Below are 24,335 nucleotides of genomic sequence, written 5' to 3'. Positions count from 1 at the left end.
CACCTGGCTGGCTGAGAGTCACAGGAATTTTAGTTCACAGCTAGCATCTGCAGCTTTTCTGTTGCTGCACTTCCCATGACGCTCAGCCAGCATCATGGAAGTCGTAGGTTTGGCTGAGCCTTATAGGAATTCAATTCAATGTGTTGGTTATTTTTAATATGCTGACTGTGCTGACAAAAATAAAGCGTGTTTTAAGTGGCGATGCAAGCGCAACATTTTAAAGTGCAAGAGATTTTTTTTTTTTTTTAAAGTGTCCTCTTTCACATTTTAAAATGTTGGGAGGTATGCACCAAGGCTAGAGTAATCCCTAATTAAACATAATAGAATGCAAAGGTTGGCTTGACTGTCTTTCTATTAAAATGTCCATCCCAACAACAGGTTGTAACTGACACTAGACACAGTGTCTCTTCAAGTGATTAGTAGTTTAGCCATTTGTCCTGAGGCAATAGTTTTGAGTGTCAAATGTTTGAAATTTCCGCCCACTAGTACCACACAAACACATGCAATGTCTGTTACTAAGAAACAGGAATTAGCAGGACATAGGTCACTGTGTTTTACTATAAGATTTACTTAATGATTTACAATGGGTGCAACACACAATTTACGAGGTACATGAGATGTATTCATATAAATTACTAAACAGGTACAACCACTGAATAATATAAAATATGGCAATAAACTTCTTCTAACCTACTGGTGGAGACATCGCATAGGTTTGCAATTAGGTACTAAGCCAGGTAACAGAACAGCAGGCTAAAACATAAATCCATATAATGTGTTATATATATATATATATATAAACACACATATACAGGGCCGGCCCAAGGCAAAATGCCGCCTGGGGCGAATTTTAAAATGCCGCCCCCCCTTATCTACCCTTCCTCTCCCTCCGTCCCTGCCGCCCCCACCTATCTACCCTTCCTCTCCCTCCCTCCTTGCCGCCCCCCCCCTTCTTATACTTACCTTTCAGCAGTCCTGCAGCGAGTCTCCCTGTTCGGTCTCGGTGCCGGCTTGTAATGCTGAGCGCCGGAAATCGACCGAACAGGGAGACTCGCCGCAGAGGAGAGAGAGAGGGGCGCCGAGCGGGTACTGACAGCTTGGTAAACGAAAACCACTCGGCGCCCCTTTCTCTCTCTTTCGCTTTAAAAAAAAAAAAAAGGGCTTGGGGCGGCAAAGTGCCGCCTGGAGCGGTTGCCCCACTCGGCTCCATTGTCGGGCCGGCCCTGCACATATATATATATATATATATATACACACAAATACACACGTTGCCAGTGATTCTAAAAGTTCTCCAATTCTCGACACACAGGTTTGGCTGTTGCAGGGCTAGGAGTGTCAAATGGGCGTGGCATATACCTGACTGGTTGAACCGGCTTCTCTGTGCTAGTCTGAAGTCATCCTTTCGATAGCGCAGCAGGTGTGCACATGTGAGTTAACTACTACTGATAAAATTAGAGTAATAAGATCCACTGGCACACATGGAGGAGCACAATGTGTCTGCGGTCCTTCTGCAAGAATATGACTTCGAAAGACGCTTTGATGACGAGAGGGCCATCCGGTGGATGCAGGAGAACTGGTAAGTGATGTGATGAAGTGGCATTGAGGTTGCTAATCTGTTATGTTAAAATATATATATATATATAGCGCGAAGCAACAGGAGTATATAGTGTATCTTTGGAAATTGTCCACAGCAAGTAATATAGGACTATGATACAGTGTTGTAAGATTAACTTCTTTGTTTACACAGTGCTCTTACTAGGTATCAAGTTTATCGAGTTTTTATCTTACTGAAAGAATAAGCCGGGGTGCTATATACCATATATATATATATATATATATATATATATATATACACACACACACTTTGTTTGTGAAATGTTGTGTAGTTTCCATAACAACCAATAAACCAATAGAACACGCTTGCTGATTGTCCTACACCCCTCCTGAATTTCTCTTTGTATGTAACTTGAATGTTCTTTAAAATGAGCACCCTGTTGGGACCAATACTGTAACCAATTACTTTTATTAAAGTTTTCTGTCTGAACCGTAGCCTTAGAACCTGTTGTGTTTCATCAACCGAACATTCATGAGAAAGCTTACAATTCTCATTCATTTGCATCAGACTAATCTCATAGCACATACAACGACGGTGAATACACAATAGAGGTGCAGGGATTAGGGAAGTAGCCTTGAAAGTAAGTTAACTTTAATACACCTAGAAATGTGCAATTCCCTTCAAGTTAATCTAAAATTACACCCCCCAATAATCATACTAGCACTCACACTTTACCCTAGCCCTCACTTTGCCCCAGCACTTTGCCCTGCACTCACACTAAAAAGCACCAGTGCATACTTTTAATTACCATTAATGAATCCCATTAATTAACTCTGTCCCCAGTTTCCCATAGGCATCTTTGTCACTAAATAGCTCACCCATAGTCCCAGGTTTAGTGACAAAGATGCCTATGGGAAACTGGGGACAGAATTCGCCCCCGGTCTCCCATAGGCATCTTTGTCACTAAACATGAGACTATGGGAAGCTATTTAGTGACAAAGATGCCTATAGGAAATTGGGGACAGAGCTTGCCTCTGCCCCCAGTCTCCCATAGCCATCTTTTTCCCAGCCTCCCACTGTCAAGCATGCCCCCAGTTACTTCAGCTTACCTGACCGAAGACCCCGATGTGCACTCTGTTGGATTCCCGCTGTCAAACATCTGTGCGTTGCAGACAACCCTGCCAGTGGCTCCACCCATCCTCCTCATGGAACTGGGCTGGCACCACCCACAAAGGTCATTGAGCAGCGCTGGTGCCGCCCACAAAAGTTATTGAGCGGCGCCGGCTGACTCACTTCTATTTTGAATCGTTTATCCGAAATAGAATTGAGTCAGCTGGCCAGCGCGACTCAGGGACCTTCGTGGGCGGTGACAGCCCCGTTCAGTGAGGAGGGTGGGTGGAGCGGCCGGCAGCAGGGTTGTCTGCATCGCACAGATGTCCGCTGCTGCCGGAAAGGAGGATCCAAGTCCCCTGCAGTGCCATGGGGGATCTGGACACAATTATAGGTTTGGCTCACAAACACCTAGGCGCCATGGGGACCTGGCGCCTGGGATTTGTCGAGACCTGTAGTAATAGATAATTATCTTGCGAAAAACATATATTTGGCCGTATGGATTTTTTTTTTCTAATTCCTAGATAACATATATTTTAATACCAAATATGTACCTAGATGGTCAATTAATGCTAGACAAGTCATTCCAAAACAAACAAAAGTTTAGTACCCTATGAACCGTTCACATGTATCGCCGGTACTCCAATTGTATGATAGGGCATTTCCTTCCGGTAAACCTCACTGCTGACATCCAGTGGAACGCCACAGGAGGACAGGATACACCCAGCATGTCCTATGTAGACCCTGCTGGGATCTCTGATTGCTCCCCTGCTGGCCAATCGCCCACATTGCAATCAGCAATGCAAGGCCACAGAGACTTGTTTGCTGCTCAGCGTGATCACTGCAGGGAAGATCAGAGGGAAAACAAGAGAAACGTTTTTCACGTAGCATATAGTAGGAGAGATAGTTCCACCTATCCAAGTAGGACAGAAAATTATAAAACTCCCGACTGGGTACCCTGACTGGGTACCTCCGTCAATAGCTGCTTTCTTGTTTCCTAGAACTGTATATGGGCACACTCCAAAGCACCAACTCTCCAGTCACCCAAATCACTAGCTTAATGCATGGGGTTTTTAATACAGACATAAATTAATTTTCAACATAGTGGAATACAATGGGGGGAGGTATGGGGAAATAACTTGACACTTCCTGGTTGCAACCTGGCTGTCTGCCAGACATAATCCCCTCAGCAAGTGATAAGATAATATACTTCTGGGGGTAGCTGAAAACATGGGGAGACACAGGGAAAAGTTGACATACAATAAATAATTCCAAAACATCATCTGTGTTGGCAAGGTACAGGAACAATCCCAAATCAATATCAGCACTCCACAGTCCTCAGAGTCTCTAATATTTAGGAAATATGGAAAAACCTGTACCAGGGGAAAAATCAGTACAAACGGACCCCTGTGCCTACACACAGAAGTCTTTACAAGGCCAGGGCCCATAGTCGGTAGGGAGGAGGCTGGCTCTCAGGCCTCTCCAGGGGCCCCAATGATTGAGAGTTCCATCACACTCCTCCTGCCCTGGGCCTGCCTACCTCTGCCGGCCTATTGCCTACCTTTTTCCGACTGGCCTCCTGCCTGGATCTACCTAGGCTTGCTTACCTCTGCAGGCCTCCTGCCTGCGATAGACCTCACTACATGGGGCAATTGCTCCCACTAGGTTATTTTTTGCCCCCACACCGAATTTGGACACTAAGGGCGCAATCAGTCTGGTTCTGTCAAATGTAGAGGCGGTGGCTGCCCAATGAGCCAGTTGGCACACCTTCCCCTGGCAAATCAAGACATCAGGAGCGGAACTTGAGAAGTATTTGCTGCTGTGCATGTGCGGTAGCCTTCTCTCTCAAGCTTCCCGCACCACCATCTCTTAAGTCACTGGGAAGGCTTACTGCGCACGGTCATGTAGGGCTATGTGCACTATGCATTCTCTGGTGTGTCCTGGACCCCGGAGAATGCTGTCAGGGCTGTGGTCTTGAATCCTGCTGTCCTGCCGGGCTCTACCTTTGTCCAGAAAAGACAGTGCTTAGTTCCTCTTTTCCCTCTTAGAGCTTAGTGGGTTAGAGGGGGGGTTCAGGGCTGTCCCTCGCACAGTTAGGTAGTATGGGTTGGGGAGATCACAGATCTCTCTCTAACTATCCCAACATTACTTGAGCGCAATGTCGTTAATGCCAGAGCTTGGCTTCTGTGCTCCTTATCGCTGTTCAGTGGCAGTTGATGCCGAGCGCCGGGACATGTCCTTTCCTGGCCCTCAGCATAAATCACTGTGCGTACTGCCAGGGAACGGCAAAGGAGAGGTCAGAATCACGTGTCGTGCATGAAACTAAGTTTAAATAGAGCTCAGACAATTTCAAGACAGGTTTTCTCAGCAGAAACTCTGTTCTGTATATGGCCATTTCCCTGCAAGTGGTTAAGTTTTGACATGTGCTGGATCTAAATCGGATGATACCAATGCTCATCTAAGCACTGTCCTGCTGTACTGATCAACATTGACTATATGACCTCCCCCGGGTTAGCCCCCCCATATTAAATTTTTTTACAAAAGATCATGGCATTTGTTAGATCCTTGTTAGATCAGGTTTGATCAACAGTTTTTTTCGTTAGATCTACTCTAAAATAGGCAATATTAACAATCTTTTTCAGGGGGGGCTAACCCGTAGCCAGCCCCCCCTCAACAAAAATTTCAACAAAATGTTACTGATTATGATAGCTCTACGTTAGATCAGGTTTGATCAGACAAAATTTTTGTTAGATCTAGTCTAATTACTGAGATATTGCATATTTAATGCAATATCTACCAAGATCCATAAAAAAAAATCCGAATTTCAGTTGAGGGGGGCCAGACCCTATGTATACCCTTACCCGCACACAAAATAGGATTGTGAATACCGCCTCCTGCGTGGTAGATCTAACGAAAAAAACTGTTGATCTAACCTGATCTAACGAATATCTACCAAGATCCATTAAAAAAAAAATCCAAATTTCAGTTGAGGGGGGCCAGACCGTATGTATACCCATCCCCCGCACACAAAATAGGATTGTGAATACCGCCTCCTGCGTGGTAGATCTAACGAAAAAAACAGTTGATCTAACCTGATCTAATGAATATCTACCAAGATCCATTAAAAAAATCAAAATTTCAGTTGAGGGGGGGCCAGCCCCCCTCATTAAATATGCAATATCTCAGTAATTAGACTAGATCTAACAAAAATTTTGTCTGATCAAACCTGATCTAACGTAGAGCTATCATAATCAGTAACATTTTGTTGAAATTTTTGTTGAGGGGGGGCTGGCTACGGGTTAGCCCCCCCTGAAAAAGATTGTTAATATTGCCTATTTACATATTGCCATGATCTTTTGTAAAAAAAATTAATATGGGGGGGCTAACCCGGGGGAGGTACTATATGTGATGTTTCTGTCAGCTAAATATCAGATGTCTTTCAGAAGGGATTTCACTAGTAGATACTACACTAGTCCCTTTTCCATTGACCATACTAGTATTTAATCTTTAAGAATGGGTTCTTTAAGCAACTCTTGACACAGTTTTGAATCTCTGCAAGAAGTATCTGTTAGATTCCTCATAAGACTGCTTCACTCATAGTTCTTTCTGCTGCTAGGAGAGAGAGAGAGATTCCTAGCCCTCTACATTAAGAACCATACCTCCAGTTTGTGGTGTCTCAAGTATTCCACTCTCTGAACCAGATTATTTGTCAGTGTTGTCCCAAATCCAAAGAATGACTCTACGGGTTAGATGTATGCAGATGTTTGACATTTATTTATATAGGTCAACTTCCTGTAGAAATTGTCCAGATTACCTTTGAAGACCCTAGTTAATGACCATTATTGCAAGTTGTATTATGTTGCTGATTCTAAAGTTTATATGGAATAAAGAAAAGAAACCCCAAAGGTCATGGGTGAATATAGTGATATAATAATAATCCTTCCCTTTTGTTCGCAGCTTCCCAAATAACACTATTTCTCCAAGTGTGGGAACATCAATATACAAAACAGTTGGGGCGCAGAACATAAGGGGAAATAAAAAGTGCAATATTGCAATCAGACACTAGATGGAGTGTATAGCAAATAAATCCACTCACAAACGAAGTGATAATGTCAAGCCCATCCATAAATTTCAGTGTAAAATTGTGCTTAATCGCTTCATAAAATCTGAAAGACAAACAGACTAAAATGGTGTGGTATCTCAGGTATGATGGATTAAGGAATCAGGATATGTCTGGCACAGTATCGATCTCTGATGCATTCTCTGGTGTGTCCTGGACCCTGGTTTTATTTACAGCTTTGTGGCACCGTAGGTAGAGTACTGGGGGCTAGAATAGATTTAAGGTTCTCAGTTTTTCTGTAAATAATGTTGTTTTTCAGGTAAGTGGTCTTTTAGGACACAGTCTTGCTTTAAAATAGGCCAACATTTTTGCATAGCTTTTTTAATTACGAATGCCTTATCGTTATATTTTGTTAAGAAGGCGAAATCAAAGGTTTCATTGGTTTGAGGTTTTTTGCTACCTAGGAGATCATCTCTCTCTTTTATGGATTTAAAACTTCTGTCTAGCAGTTCTTGTGGATAGCTCCTCTCTACAAATCTAGCTAATAATTGTTCACTCTGAGCTATGAAATCTTTCATCTGTGCAGTTTCTGCGAATGCGGGCCACTTGGCCTTTTGGTATATTTCGCAGCCAGCTTGGGTGGTGACAACTGGAATAGTCAATGAAACCATTTCCATCTGTAGGTTTGAAATAGGTTCTGGAGTGTATTTTATTTCCATGTATATATCTAAGATCTAAAAAGTTGATTTAATTTTTATTACTACAGGAGGTAAACTGGAGATTGTGGTGGTTAGCATTCATGTGGGACATAAATAGGTTGAGATAATAAGGATGTCATCTATGTAGCGGCGCCAGACCAGATTTGCCAAAAAAGGGTTGTTGGACCATATGGACTCTGCTTCCCAATCCGCCACATATAAGTTGGCGTAACTGAGTGCGAATCTGGTCCCCATCGCGGTGCCACAAAGCTGTAAATAAAACTGATCTTCGAACCAGAAATAATTGTGTTGTAAAATAAATTCTATACATTCTAAAATAACCTGGTTCTGTAGAGGATCCATATTCTTGTCTCGTTCTAACACTTTATGTATAGCCTGTAAACCCACCGAACTGTGAGGAATAACCGTGTACAAGGAAGACACGTCTATTGTGGCCCAGAGATACTCTGGGGACCATTCCGTATGTTGTAAAATGTTTAGTATCCCTTACATATGAAGGGACCTGAGGTACATAATTTTTGGAGGAAGGACCCTACGTATTGTGAATGAATTGTTAATGAATTGATGCCGCTAATGTTTGGTCTCCCTGGAGGAGCAGTTAAATTATTGTGTATTTTTGGCAGAAAGTAGAAGATAGCCACTTTAGGACAAGCGTTTTTGTTGGACTACTTCGGACTTTGATGGACTTTGGGACTTTACATGCTTATGTGCGCAGAGAAATCGATACTGTGCCAGACATAACTGTAAGTGTATCCTGATTCCTTATTCCAACATACCTGAGATACCACACCATTTTAGTCTGTTTGTCTTCCAGATTTTATGAAGCAATTAAACACAATTTTACACTGAAATTTGTGGATACATGTTGAACGTTTGTGAGTGGATTTATTTGCTATACACTTCATCTAGTGTCTGATTGCAATATTGCACTATTATTTTTATTTTTATTTCCCCTTTTATGTTCTGCGCCCCAACTGTTTTGTCTAAAGTTTACATGGGCTGGAAAGGAACCTTCTCCTGACCAATGTACTCATGCTAATGGGACTTTGTTAAATCTTGGGCAGAAGCAGCTGGCATGTCTATAATCTGGTTTGGTAAGGCAGCAGTTTTGGAAGAATGTGCTAAACTATTTCTGTCTTCTTTAGCTGACATTTCTGCTGTCAGTTATTTTGTTTCCTCCCTGTTGCTTTGTTGTATCTCCTACTACATGCTACCAGGAATGACATGGAAACAAAAAATTCTCACATTACGATCTCCCTGTAACACAATACCCACCCTAGTAACATTTTGTATTTAAGTTTTGCTTTGTTATTCACTGGGGATAAGGATGAGGTACTCTGAAAAATGCCGCTCGTCTTATATTCGAGTTCCTTTTATAATCTGAGCTCAAATAAAGGTCTGACTATAAGATTAAGATCCAGATCCCCCTAGGGCTGCAGGGGACCTGGTTCCTCCTCTATGGCAGCCAGTGGACATCTGCGCAATGCGTGCAGACAACCTCCGCTGCTGCCGGCACTTCTGCTGGGGCTTCTATGACCATGCCCCGACGTGACATGACCTTCTGGTGCTCCATCATTGAAGCCACAGCGGAAGTGCCGGCAGAAGCGGAGGTTGTCTGCGCGCATCACACAGACATTAACCGGCTGCCAGAGGGGAGGATCCCTCACAGTGCTGAAGGGGTCCTGGATCCTCCCCTCTGGCAGCCGGTTAATGTCTGCGCGATGCGTGCATACAATCTCCGCTGCTGCCGGCACTTCCACTTGGGCTCCTATGAGTCCTTCCAGTGCACAGTCATAGAAGCATCGGCGGAAGAGGAGGTTGTCTACACGCATCACACAGATGTCCACCGGCATATAGGGGGTATAAGGCATATCTGGGCGGCAGAGTGGCATATAAGGGGGTATGATGCGTATTTGGGAGACAGAGTGGCAAGATGTGCATAATTGTGGGCAGATGTGCATAACCAGTGGCGTCGCTACAGGGGGGCAAGGGGGGGCAATTGTAGGCATAATGGGACTTTGATTGCTGTTAGCAATCACACTCCTATCATGCCAAGTCAGCCAGTACATGCTGAAACCTAGCTAGCTGCCCCCTTGTGTATTGATGCTGCCAGCAGTATGGGGTCCACACATCACTTACAGCCACCCTGTACCATCATGTACTGGCTGACCTGGCATGATAGGAGTGTGATTGCTAACAGCAATCACAGCAAGCACAGTCCCATCTTGCCTAGGTACCAGCATTTACTGGTTGCCTTGGTATGATAGGAGTGTGATTGCTGTGTGGGCAGTGTGGACGCAACTTGTGATCTATGCCTGTAATTTAGGGGGTTTTAAATATACCTTTTAATGACGTGTTTTTATGTGAATTCCAGTTGATCTATGCCTGCAAAGCTGGGTTTTTGCGTTATTCTGTAGAGCCATATCTATATATTTCCATACATTATTTATGTATACCTGCAAATACAGTGTTTGTATGTCTTATTCAGTTGATTAATACCTGCAATGCTGTTTCCATGTATTTATTTGATCTATACCTGCAAATACAGGATTTGTATGTCTGATTCTGTTTATTTGATATATACCTTCAGTGCTGAGATCACAAGTGAATATCAGTTGATCTATACATGTAAAGCTTGGTTTGTGTGTTAATGTGTTGATCTATACCTGCTATCGGCAACTGGGGCTAATATTAATATATATATGGGCAGCAGAGGCATCAATACACAAGGGGCAAAAACACTAAAGGGGGTATAAACGACAATGCAGTGTGAAAAATCCATCCTGATGTAGACGTCTGTGACGTAGATTGTGTCCTGCTGTTTGTGTGTTTTTGGTTATCAGTGTAGCAGAGCCTGTCCTCGGGTGTGTGTGTGTAGGTGTTGGTGTGGCAGAGCCTGTCCTGGTGTGTGTTTGGGTGTTGGTGTGGCAGAGCCTGTCCTGGTGTGTGTGTTCAGTTGTCAGTGTGGCAGAGCCTGTCCTAGGGTGTGTGTTTGGGTGTCAGTGTGTCAGAGCCTGTCCTTGTGTGTGTGTGTTTGGATGTGGGTGTGGCAGAGCCTGTCTTGATGTGTGTGGGTGTCTGTGTCGCAGAGCCTGTCCTGGTGTGTGTGTCTGAGTGTTGGTGTGACAGAGCCTGTGTTGGTGTGTGTGTTTGGTCATCTGTTTCCCGGCACTTAACTTACAGTAGGAATTATTTAATTTATATTTATCCAGAGATAAAATGCCCTCCTGAAGTTGTAGTGACTTCAGGGGACAAAACGTTCAAGGCCCTGAAATCATTTAGTGGAAAAGTTATTTATTGTGTTATAATATTTATTTCAAGGTCGCACTCAATTGTGGCTTCAGGCTTCCCATGTTGAATGATCAAGTATTATTTTAGCCCAATAACAAAAGTATAATTCCATAGCACATTACTTTTGGAAATTATGAATGCCCCCCCAGTTTGACTGTGGTATCTTGTGTGCCCCCCCCTATATATTGTTTCTAGAGTCGCCACTGTGCATAACGTGTGGGCAGGATGGCAAAAAATAGTTTATTATAAGATGCCCCCCCCCAAAATATAAATATTAATTTAGGGGGGGGAGAAACAACCTGAATATAAGACTACCCTATAGGAAAAAAGTTATTAGTAAATATTAATTCACATGTAAACTATTTTTTCATATTGATTAAAAACTGAGCAGCAGTGGAGCTTGTGTGTGTGCATCCCGCAAACGTTCACTGGGTGCGGGATGCGCACAGACAACCCCCGCTGCTGCCGACAATTCCGCCCGGGCTTCTAATGGTTGAGCTCCAAAAGGTCATGTGATGCCGGCGCTCCGTCATAGAAGCCCCCAGAGGAAGTGCCGGCAGCATCAAAGGCTGCCAGAGAGAAGGATCCAGGTCCCCTGCAGCGCTGTGGGGGATCTGGATCTTAGTCTTGTCATCAGACCTCTATTTGAGATAATAAGACAAGGGATATTTTATACGGTAATATTTACTAGTAAAACATTTTTTCCTATAGGGTAGTCTTATATTCAGGCTCTTTTTTCTAAATTAATATTCAAATTATGGGGGGTCGTCTTATAATCAAGCAAAGGCGGTAATTTTCTGCCCTACCTGGATAGGTGGCACTTTTTCTCCTACTACATGCTACCCAAAAGTGACAAGAAAAAGAAATTCCCAGGTAAGTGTTTCGCACTCTTCCCACAAAGAAAAAGTAAAGAGAAAAAAAAGTATTTATTTTACCAAAATTAAATATTACATTGTGACAACACTGGCATACATAACATGTATCAGCGATCCAGAAATTGACCTCTATCCATATTGCACTGATAACCATAACTGCACCTTAAGTTAACTTTAATAAATTAATAAAATTAACCCTCAGTCCTCATTAAATTAACCCTAAACACCCCATTAACCATAACTGCCCCTAAATTAACCCTAAAGACCCCATCAACCACAGCATCCCCTAAATTAACCCTAAACATACCATTAACCAAAACTGCCTCAAATTAACCCCAAACACCCCATTAACCACAGCTGCTCCTAAATTAACCCTAAACACCCTATTAACCATAACTGTCCCTAAATTAACCCTAAACACCCCATTAACCATAACTGCCCCTAAATTAACCCCCACCTCCCCTAACTTTCAGCAGCCCAAATATTAATTTTATACTTAGTTAGATGAGTGTCACAGCCATGTGGTTCTGGCCTTCTGGGAGAAGGAAGGGGGCGGGGCCAGTTGTCACAGTGATTACAGGGAGGGGCTGGTGAGTAGGAGCTGCTGCTGTGAGTCAGACTAAACGGATTATATAATGAGGGGTATTTTTCAGAGCGTTTGCTCTGAAAAAACCCTCATTTAATAATCGATAAAAATCGATTCAACTAATCAATAATGAAATTCGTTGGCAACGATTTTCATTATCGATTATTATCGATTTTATCGATTAGTTGTTGCAGCCCTAAACATCACTAAACATGTCATATGACAATGGCTTGGCCATCTGAACTCTCCAGGGGGCTAGTTTTAAATACATCCCTGGCTAAAGCAAGACCCTATGGAACAAGCAAGACTTCTGTCTAGGGAGCGCTTGTAACTCGCGATCTTAATTGCTCAAACAAAAAGCAGATACGGAAAAAATATAGTGTAATAAAGTAAAAACACTTGGGAACTTCAGGAACAAAACTTCAATTGTTACACTCACAATGTGTATGAACCTTTTGAGCCTCCAAAAGCAACTCCTTGATGTGTGTGTCAATCCATCAATCTCATGCACATAAGAAAAAAGAAATATACCATAGGATGATATCTTTCTAAATCAGTGTACACGCAATAATAGGATGCACTCACATTTAGGTAGATGTACCGCGCTTATCAGAAGTAAATCTTGGAGTTGTGATGGTATTTGATGAAGTTCTGGGTCTTGTAGATCCTCAATTTCTTTGAGTCCTGGTCCGGTGATTCCTCTGTGTTCCAATGGCAGTGTTTATAAAGTGTTTTTAAAGTGCAGGTGCAGGTGCTCAGGAGAATCAAATGGTAATCAATTGTAAGTTATGTGTTTTTTAAAAAATGCAATTCATGATTTTTTGTCCAAAATTCATCAGAAGATAATTATGTGTGCCATGATCAAATCAAAGGAGTAAATCAATAAATAAATAATTTATTCCGGGACTCAGCCCTTAAAAATAAATATGGATTTGTATCTAATCAGTACAAGAAACTGGGAATGTACTAAAACAGATAAATAGATATAAGTAATCAAATAAAAAAATCATTAAAAGCTGGTAAAAATCAAATATGCTGTAAGCAAAAAGTCCTCTACGCGTTTCGCCAGTGCTTCGTGGCTTCCTCAGGAGGTATGTATGTTTGTCTGTGGGGTGCTTCCTTATATGCTCCCTCGGGCATCACATTCGCGTTACTTTGGTTCTGTGCGTCTATTCAGAACTCGATGGTGTCGCGTCATCGCGTGAGTCATTGTGTCTTCTGCATACGTTGCGTTCTTCCTTTCCAGCACATGGAGGAATTATGTGACTGTTCGATTTGTCTTCATCAATCAACCTTTACATGAACGGGAGATCGTGTATCCGGAAGAGATAAAGATATAGATAATAAATAAAAAACGCCATAGTTAATCCTGTGGTGTGTGTAATGTGTATTATTTTCTTTTGGAAATTCATATAAAAACGGGCGTTTTATCAACTGATGCAAATCTGTATGGCTTAACTCACAGGATAGGGCAATGTCATGCTAGAGGGAAGATGATCTATATTCTCAGAGGGGAATAATCTATTGATGAAGAGGTGTATAGATGATATCGATATATGAAGGGGCAATACAAAAAACTAAGGCAAAAAACAAGGAAAATGGTATAGAGATATAGCCTTATGAATGAAAAATGTAAACACCATAGAACCAAAGTGAGTCAGGCAAAGGTAAGCAAGTAGGAAAAAGATGGACTCGTGTAAAGTATGTATTCAAATTCAGTGTTGTATCATGGGGAGAGAAAAAAACTAAATGAAAGATAATATATCTATTTCCAAGTTTAAACCCCCCTTTTTGTAGGTTTTTAATTTAAAAATCCATTCTGTTTCCCTTTTAGAAAGATGTTCGATATTGTAAACCCCTCTCCAATAGGGGGAAACCCAATCAATACCCATGATTTTCAATGTTTCTACAGAGAACCTGGGGCATGAATTGCAGTGTTTAGGTACACTGTGTTTAATATTTTTGTTCCTTATATTACCTAAGTGTTCCAAGATACGCTCTTTTAAAGGTCTGATGGTTCTTCTGACATATTGTAAACCACAGTTGCATTCTGTGGTTTCTGTGGATCACAGGATCACAACTCCAAGATTTACATCTGATAAGCGCGGTACATCTACCTAAATGTGAGTGCATCCTATTATTGCGTGTACACTGATTTAGAAAGATATCATCCTATGGTATATTTCTTTTTTCTTATGTCCATGAGATTGATGGATTGACACACACATCAAGGAGTTGAGAGGCTCAAAAGGTTCATACACATTGTGAGTGTAACCATTGAAGTTTTGTTCCTGAAGTTGCCAAGTGTTTTTACTTTATTACACTATATTTTTTCCGTATCTGCTTTTTGTTTGAGCAATTAAGATCGCGAGTTACAAGCGCCCCTAGACAGAAGTCTTGCTTGTTCCATATTTTCAACATTCCATGGAGGATGTTTATAGGGTTGCTGCTGTAAAATCCGATCAAAGTTAAGGGAAGTATTTATCTTTCCGTTTTAGTGTCTACTTATTCTATATCTTTTGGCACACGGTTTCATTTGTTTCTGTATAAAGCAAGACCCTAACCAGAGCCGGCCTTAAGTGTTCTGGCGCCCTGTGCAGACTACTCCTCTGGCGCCCCCCCATCCCAAAAAAAAGAAAGGGAAAAAATCTCCCCCCTGCCCCTTATCACTATATCTACCCCCTATCCTACTTACCTTGTTGCCGGAGTCCTGCGGTGGGAGCGGGAGGCGTCCGTCTTCCTGCTCTGCCGCGGTGCACGCTTCACGAAGCGCCGGCACCTCGACAGAGTCACGGAGAGTGAGGGGCGCCGAGCAGTTGCTGAAAACTTCACGAGCAACTGCTCGGCGGCCCTGCCCGGGACTTAAATGAAAACACCGTTTTTTTTGTAACTTTATTTACCATCCTCCATGTTAAATAAAGTTTTGTTTTTTTTTTACTTTATTTAACATGGAGGATGTTAAATAAAGTTACAAAAAAAACAAACGATGTTATAATTTAAGTCCCGAACGGCGCCCCTGTTGCCATGCGGCCCTGTGCAGCAGCACAGGTTGTACACCCCTAAGGCCGGCCCTGACCCTAACAACAAGCCATATCTATAACTAAAAAGAGTTTTGAACACTAAGCTGAAGCAGGCCAGGTACCGTGACATGTTAAGGCAGAGAATTGAAAGCGCAAGCTGCCTAAGCGGCGCGCTAATTGTCCATTGCTGGACATTAGTTATATAATAAGGGTCACTAAAAGGTCAGGTTAGTTAAGGCATAAAGTTTTGGTGGGCTAGGCTAGCTAAATCTAATTCTAGGTTACTGGGCAGGCAGTTTATTTAGCGCAGCTGATTGGTTTATCAGCTGTGCTGCAGCACTAGGTTTGATTGGGCTTTCTGTGCGGCGGGAAAAATAAGCACAGCTGATTGGTACAGTCAGCTGTGCTTACAGTGTGAGGCAACTGTAAAATAAATAAATAGCTGCTCGCAGGGTGATTAAATTCACCTCAAGAAAAATCTTCCAAGGAGCTGTTGCTGAGCAAGCGTCCCACCCCCCCTCCCTTTTGTTTTAAATATAAGGTATGTTATATGTATATTGTCGTAGTTTTATAAGGGGTAAAGGTCGCCTCTGTGTTGAGGTGGATAGAGGCTTGGTGTTACACAATCTGGCTGAGAAAAGGGGCGGATTGTATTTGGTGTATTATTTATAAGAAGTTATTTGGTTATTACGTTAAATGGTTTGTGTTGTTAATGCCTCTTATACCCTTTTAAATAAAGCTACGGCCAATTTTATCCAATTTACAATTCTGTGTCTGTGGTTATTTTATTGATTTGTTAGAGGTTAATATGTACATGCAATGGACAATCCAGCCAGATGTATTTAGCTGCATCTTCTGATTATGTAAATACCCCATATGCATAGTTTTCTGGGCGTTTTGTGGTCATTGTAGGACACAAGTTGGAACATATATTTGTTTTTGCACAAAACCTAACCCATTTCAAAGCATCTTCAATAGATGCATAACTATTTTATTCATTCAAAGAGCTATCTTTCAGAAAAGACACATGATAAATTAACATTAATGAACCAACATCTTTCTTGGAACAAGAGATCAGCAAAAGCTTGAAAAAGAGGGCAGAAAAAAGGCATTTTTAGAATACCTAAATTTTTAACTCATTTTTTTCCCCTGTAAACTGGGATTCTGAACCCTTCCTTAAAACCTTATGTGATGTTTGGCAGGAGTACCCTGACTGGGTACTCCTGCCAAACTTCAATTCCTTCTCCCGTGACAGCAGCTATTAACCCCTTCAGCACCAGACAGAATCAGTGTTGTAGAAAGAAGGGAGATGCAGCTGCACCAGAGCTATGTTGGCACTGTGGCTTGCCGTAGCTTAGTTTATTCAGCGCATTTACTGAAAAGTTCAGTGAGTTATTATAGCAGCCCACCCCAAGCATTGGGCATAACCAATATTGAGGTTGAAACCATTTTTTTGGTTTATTTAGTTTTATTTTATTTTATTTTGTTTTATAGAGTTTTATTGAAAACACCAGTATTTAAAAAATACAAGGGGGTAACCACACATAGTTCACCATCAGGCCTTCCTTTGCACACGGCTCCGTATTTTCATTCGGCCCACCTCAGCCCAGTAGGGGGTCGCTATTGTAGTCTGTGGGGAAGATGGTAAACATGGGTGGTTCTCTGGCTTCTGGCTATAACCGGCTGGATATCAGATCTTGGTGCAAATACGGAGCATGGAGCTCTCTGTCCTGTAAGTCCTCACCCAATGGAGAGTAACACACCACACATAAAACCCCCTCCCAGAATGCAGGTACTCCAAGTCCACGTCCAAGCTCCACAGTCTTTTTAGAGTCTCTGGTAATTGGGGAAACATGGCATTCCATACCATGGGGAAGTAGTAGTCCCAAGGGATCCCTTGTACCCACCTCCCCAAAAACAGAACTCCTTCAAAGGCCTGGACCCATAGTCTGTAGGAAGGAGGCTGGCCCCTCCATGAGCCCAGGGTGTCACGGAGCTGGATAGTCTGACCGACTACCTCCGCTGACTTGTGCTCCCTTATCCTGGGACACCACACAGTTTCCCTGTCACTAGCCAAGACACAGTGTAGGGTATTACCAAAATAAAGACTACTTTATTTTTCACACACATGGCTGGATATAGCCAGCAAAGGACACATTAACATAAATCAAGATATTGAGATACAAACCACCCCTTTAATCTGTCTCCCAGAGACAACAGGGCCAGTAAAGGGATTAACAATACAATAGGGTCCCAACCTCCACTATCTATTATTGGCTGAAAATCAGTTCCAAGGTTTGGCCAGGGTAAATGTTTGTAGTGGAGGAAGGGGTGGGTGTACTGACTTATACAACATATTAGTACACAATGGGGGGACTGACTTATACCACATAGTAGTGCACCGTGGGGTGGGGGGGTCTGACATTAAACGAAAACAATGGCGATCACTCCCTGGTTGCGTATTCTGACTGTCTGCCAGAGATAATCCTCTCAGCAAGTGATGGGATGATATACTTCTGGGGTAGACACACAAATCTTTACAAAGCCAGGGCCCATAGTCAATAGGGAGGAGGCTTGCTGTCAGGCCTCTCCAGTGGCCCCAGTGATGGAGGGTTTTGTTACACAAGGCACGGAGGATTCTTCAGCAAGTTGTCTTGACCACGTGCACATACCTAAATGCATTGAGTAGCTGACATGTGGTTGGCTGACTAGCTATTTGTGTTAACAAGCATTTGAACAGGTGTACCTAATAAAGTGGCCAGTGAGTGTATATGTGTGTGTGTGTGCACGAGCAAGCATGGATGTGTAATTGTGTAAGTGGGGTGAGATGAAGAGTGTGTAATTTGTTTAAGCTGCAAGGGGCAAAGAAGGCACAGGGCAGTTGTTTGGTGGAATGATGACATAGACCAGCTGTTGAAATTGCCCTGGGCCCCCCAACGTTTCGCACTGGGGCCCTGTGGTTTCTAGTTACACCCCTGGAATGCGTGAAACTACCACAAACCTCTAATCACATGCTGCCCTGCACTAATAAACAGTTTCAGTATTTATGTTGAATATCTCTGAATGAATGTAGGTGGTTGTGCTTGTTAAGCATATCTGTGTGTATCCATCTATGCACATTATTCCTATAGTGTCCTTTATATATCATTGCAGCAGGACTAGGAGGAAAGTAGATTCCATTACAAAGTATGGATACTACGCACAGTTCAGTTAACTGGCTCTCTTTCGTGCAGGTTTTAGGGAACAAAATCTTGCTTTGCTTGATAAACATTGGCCTTTTGGGCATCCTCCTTGCCTATGCTTCTGTTCATTGTTTTTTTTTATTTTTATTTTTTTAAATGTATTTATTATTTATGAAGGCTAGTTAATTATGCCCAAGGTGCCCAGTTTTGGAGGATTGTCCCCTGATTAAGTTATTCTTTGGTCTAGCTCGGTCTATTGTTTTGAATGCTACAAAGTTGTTACACACAGTCAATAAAGAATTAAAGACAAATGGCATGCTGTGTTTGTTTTTAGACACTGAATTTTCATCATTTACTTTGTCGGTGACCATATCCTTTTCCTGTTTTCTTCTGGCCCAAAGATTTCCAGCTATCTGACAGTACCTGGCCATCTTTACATTGGGGAGTTAAACATTCTTGCAGTGGCAGTGCTTGCAGTAGTGATGGAACCAAAGGTGGTTGTGGCACTGCACTGGTGTAACTACAGGGGTTGCAGCCGCGACCGGGCCCGTGACTCTAGGGGGCCTGTTGCGACCCCTGCTACACTCCTGTCTCCCTGTGCTGGTTCAAAATAGTTAAGAAAGGGCCCTTCTTACCAGGTTGGAAGGGCCCTTTCTAAACTATTTTGAACCGGTATGGGGAGACAGGAGCGTATCGGGGGTCATGGATGTGGACGTGTGTTTGAGCATGAATGTGTGTCTGTGTGATCGTGGATGTGTGTGTTTGTGTGATCATGGATGTGTACATTTGCGTGTGTTTGAGCATGCACATGTACGTTTGTGTGTTTTGAGCATGCATGTGTGTGTGTGTGTCTGTGTGATCATGGGCATGTGTGTGTTTTTGAGAATGCTTGTGTGTGTGTGTGTATGAGCATGCATGTGGACTTTTTTTGTACGGGTCTGTAATTGTGTAAGTAGGGTGAGATGGTGTGTGTGTTAGTGAGTATGAGTAAGTTTGTGTAATTTGTCTAAGTGTGTTTCAATATGTTGTGTCACGGAAGCCTCCGTGACTTGGGGTTGCCGGGAGACTGTATTTCCCATTATAGACGGTGGACCCCTGGATTGCATTTCATACTTCCAGCAGGCGACAGTGGACACTGATTGCAGTGCAATATCTGGTTCCCTTGCTTGGATTTATGTGTAAGTCGATCACCACCAGTCTACTGAAATGCTTGGAGGTGATTGTTTCCCCAATAAAGGTTGTTCCTGTCTTACCTCAATACGAGTTCTGTCTTGTTTTTGGGGAAAGCCTCGTTGCTGCCCTTGTCGGGGTGGTAAAGCACTGTGTTGCTATGCTTCTGTATACTACAGTGCCGCCGAGTTCCCAAAGAGCTATGTTTCCTGCTGTCTTTGACGCAAGTCCTGCCTGAAGGTTGAATATTCGTGAGCCCAGTGGCCATGAGGAGAAGTCGGGGTACAGGTAGTTCCCATCACATGTTGCATGTTGGAAGTGGAGCAAGGGGTAAAGAAGGCAGAGACCAGTGGGGGCAATGATGGCACAGACCATCTGTTGAAGTTGGGGGCCCGGGGCAATTTTTCACCCTAGTTCCCAGTAGTTACCTAGTTATGCCCCTGTAGCACGGCTTGCTATTTTGTTCTGTGATTCAGCATAGACTAGTGATTCACCATTACACAAAATCTTTGTCATTGATCCCACCAAGGTCTCCTTGTCCGTAGCCTTCCGGAATGCTTTCATTATTTTACTCACATGTGCGCACATATATATTTCTCGCATTGAAAATGTTATCGTTAAATTATAGATAGTATCTATAACATAAAACATGCATTTTTTCTACAAAATGAGCTAAATTAGTTGAAGCTGAAACTTATTCTACACCCACAGGAGCAAATCTTTCTTCTTTTCCCTGCTGTATGCTGCCCTGATATTTGGAGGTCAGCGAGTCATGAAAGAGAGGAGGAGGTTTGAACTTCGTAGGCCACTCTTCCTTTGGTCCTTTACTCTAGCTCTGTTTAGGTAAGTGCATGCTGTGAAAAAGATATGTCCAGACAAATGTAATAACTTTTGCTTATTTCTCACTTCCGAATTAGAATGTACTAAGCTTATATTGTTCTATACCGGTATATACACTGATGGTGTATCGTGCCCAAAAACCTTACAGGTTACAAAAATTTAACAAGGAAAATCATGGTTGAGGAAACATAGCATAAAAAGGTTGAACATCAACCATTTTATGCTATGTTTCCTCAACCATGATTTTCCTTGTTAAATTTTTTGTGCACCCACACAATTTATATATTGTTTTTTGCAAGCACATCACTTTCTTTTGATACCATTTTTAGATGTATAGTACAGCATTTTAGTATGAACTACACATTTGAAAAGACACTGTTTTTTATATTGTAATTGTCCCCAAACTAGTTAAGTTGACCAAAATATATTAATGTAAAACCCAACATGCAGTGATGTTTCTGTTTGTTTGGAAACTACGGGAGACAAAATTGGAACATCATCGTTCTCTATTTTCAAACTTGAAACTTTCAATTTTTATTTTCTGAAGCCTGTGTCTGATTTGGGACTGTATAGCAGCCCACCAGCTCAAAAAACCCCACAAAAGGATTTATTTTTCAAGAGAAGCCAACCCAGGGTAATTCACAAGGAGCATATGGGCACTTATCATGCAACTATATGGTTACCAATCTCTGGCAAAAGGTGCTACAGCATTAATTCTCATTACACCACATATGTTTTTTTGTATTTATTTAATTGTGCAACAGGAAACATAATAGGTAGGCACACAGAAAATAAACGGTTAAGTTATAATACACTATACAAACACCCTTTTCTCTTTACGTGAGCTGTATACAGGCACACTCCAAAGTGCCATCTCTCCAGTCACCCAAATCACTAGCTGCAGGGAGAAGTACAAGAACTGTTTATTCAGTCATATCTACCAAAATCCATAAAAACATTTCCAAATATCAGTTGAGGGGGGCCAAGCCGTATGTATTCCCATCCCCCGCACACAAAATAGTATTGTGAATACCGCCTCCTGCGTGATAGATCTAAAGAAAAAACAGTTGATCTTACCGGATCTAATGAATAACTACCAAAATCCATTAAAAAAATCCAAATCTCAGTAATTAGGCTAAATCTAACAAAAATTTGGTCTGATCAAACCTGATCTAACGCGGAGCTATCATAATCGGTAACATTTTGTTGACATTTTTGTTAAGGGGGGGGCTGGCTACGGGTTAGCCCCCCTGAAAAAGAGTAGATGTAACGGAAAAACAGTTGATCAAACCTGATCTAACAAATGCGATGATCTTTTGTAAAACTTCTTAATATGGGGGGGGGGATAACCCGGGGGAGGTCTTTTTTTTGTGGTTTTCACTCATTTATTTTCTGCTTCTGTTACAATACACAACCTAAATGATCTGCCTATTTTCTAAAATATTTGTTACTGTAATAAAGCCCACATCCACCAAACATATAGCATACATGATTCTATTTCCACAGCATTTATTGACTTTTGTTAGGCCTATAAACTATTGTTTTCACTGTGTGAAACAACTCATTCATAAACTATCTATCATAGCTCATTGATCATTTTTTCCCTAAGGGGGAAAAAGTCTTAACATTTTGTGGAACCCCAATGGTTTATAAATTCAAACATTAACTTAATAATCTGTTCTTCCCTGACATACTGTATAAAGGCAGGTAAAATGAGAAAAGCATTGGAATAATCGTTAATTTCTAACGATAATTTGTTTTCCCTTAGTCCTAACGGCAGCACAAGAGGGGTATTACTGCCCCTGTGAACAATTAGGACAGGTGGAAAATTAATGATTTACACAATTAAATTAGCAATTAACCCCCTTTACCCCCCCCCCTATAAAGGGAACTCCATCCCAAACCACAGTGTGCTATAACAAGAATAATAAAAAATATAAGAGGGAGGGATATTAGTGTGCTGCCGTTAGGACTAAGGGAAAACAAATTATCATTAGAAATTAACGATTCCCTTATGTCCTAACTGGCAGCACAAGAGGGGAAGTATCTAGAAGATTACCTATGAGGGAGGTGTCATGATTAACTCATATAACGTAGTGGATGCATGGAAGGGTAACCCAGCAGAGGTGGTTAGTTTCTTTGTTTAAGCATTCAATGAGTTAATCTGAGGTTGATTTAATGTGTTTCTTTGTGAATGCCCTCTGTATCTGTTCTGGCTAGAGGTGTCATCTTCCCAAAGGACCCCTGTGGTGATTCATGGCCTAACAGATAAGGACCCTGAGTTATAGGAATTCCATTCCTATCTTAAGTGGGGGGGTTTCCATCACCTTTACCCCACCATAACTTATTGGCACATCAAAGATGGGACCCGATTCTTGGGGATGGTGTCATATAATCAGTCATGTGGTCAGAGGGGCGTTTGCTTGCAAAAGTCTGATTTAGGGACAATGCAGCGACCTCAAAGCAGAACTCCATGATATACTCTGATCGGAACAACATCGTAAGAAACCATCTGGACTTAAGGAGTTCCCACAGGCCTACTTATTGGAGAAACTCGTGAGTGAGGGTCCTGTGTTTAAGTCCCATTGTTTTTAAGAACTGTTTGCTGTTTTACTTTTATTTTGTATGTCTTGTTTTTTTTGTAATTCTGGCACTGTGTAATCTTTGTCTTTTTGTTATTAAAATATTCATAATCCAAGTCTGTCTTTGGGCTCTAGTATCGATATCCACAAACCCTAAGAGAGGATAACACGTTACCGTATTGTTATTAAGTTTTACAGGATATATATATATATATGTTAGTTGCCCGGGGTGGGTTGATATATATATAGAGATAAAGGTTCTAATTCGGATTTCTCACGAATCCGGTATCAAAATCGTGAGTGGTGGCAGACTACCTGGGGGGATACAGGCAGGATTTGGGGGTTAATTTGGTGTAACTTATGCCTTGTTAAGGGGTGAAGTTAGTAAATCCAGAGGCCTGGTGCTATTAACCCCTTCATGCCCACACCCTCCACACAGTCACGGCTTGGCAAGTAGTCCTGACCGTGACAAACTTGGTGGCAGCTAGGTGGGATATCTAGAGTTTTTTAGTGCTATTTGTATTGCCCGGTTTGGTGATTTTAGTACTAGAAGAAATTACATGGGTTTTGTGTAATTTCCCAAAGACATTACTCAGTGCCTAATTACAGACATACATTGCAAAACAGTTCGTTCCTCTCCCTTTTTGTTTTTCTCTACCATACTGTATTATGGAGGCATATCGACGACAGCCCAAAGAATCTCTGGAGCTGGTTTGTCAAGAAAGGAATATACAAATCTTTGGCAAAAGCAAAGAGCAGCTGATTTTGGATCTCCTGGAACATGATAAACTCTGTGCAGAGCAGGCCATTGGAGCAGATGTGATTTTGGAAGAGCCTGTGGATCAAGGATGTTTTCCTGATAAAGTTAACGCCTTGAGTGCAATGGACTCTGAGTTACAAGTGGTACTAAAACATCTGGGGAGTGTGGATCCTCAGCTAAAGTTCAACCTGATTATGCAGTACAAGGAAAGAGAGAGCGAGGCTGTGGAAAGAGAGAGAGAGAGGGAGGCTGCTGAGAGAGCTGCGGAGCGGGCAGCTGCTGAACGAGAAGCTGAGCGGAGTTACCAGCTGGAACTTCTACGGTTAAAGCAATATAGTCCGTCTCCCCAAAGCATAGTTAACGGGGATGGATATGCTAACCGACCTCGCCTGGAACACTTTCCAATGCTGGAAAAGGACACTGACTTGGATGTGTTCTTGAGAGGATTTGAGAAAGTGTGCCGGCAGTACCAGCTGCCCAAGGAAGAGTGGGGAAAGTATTTAACCCTGAAGGGGAAAGCCCTGGATGTGTTTGCTTCCTTACCAATGGAAGTTGATCAGGACTATGAGGCCATAAAATCTGCCT

General features: G+C 42.2%; 1 protein-coding gene across 1 annotated transcript in view; it reads left to right on the top strand.

Annotated features, from left to right (window-relative positions):
• The first annotated feature begins 1,478 nt into the window (after positions 1 to 1,478).
• The window catches only part of LOC149280585 (very long chain fatty acid elongase 6-like), a 32,936-nt gene continuing 10,079 nt past the window's right edge, over positions 1,479 to 24,335 (top strand). Inside the window, exons 1-2 of the mRNA XM_089500347.1 lie at positions 1,479 to 1,576; positions 20,280 to 20,411. Coding sequence (XP_089356473.1) covers positions 1,479 to 1,576; positions 20,280 to 20,411 — 230 coding nt within the window. The remainder of the gene's footprint in view (positions 1,577 to 20,279; positions 20,412 to 24,335) is intronic.

This window comes from Sceloporus occidentalis, unplaced genomic scaffold, assembly GCF_023333645.1.
Source record: "Sceloporus occidentalis isolate IW3139 unplaced genomic scaffold, rSceOcc1.0.p SCAF_152, whole genome shotgun sequence".
Taxonomy (NCBI): Eukaryota; Metazoa; Chordata; class Lepidosauria; order Squamata; family Phrynosomatidae; genus Sceloporus; species Sceloporus occidentalis.
Note: the sequence above shows the minus strand (reverse complement) of the source record. Positions and strands in the feature narration are given on the sequence as shown.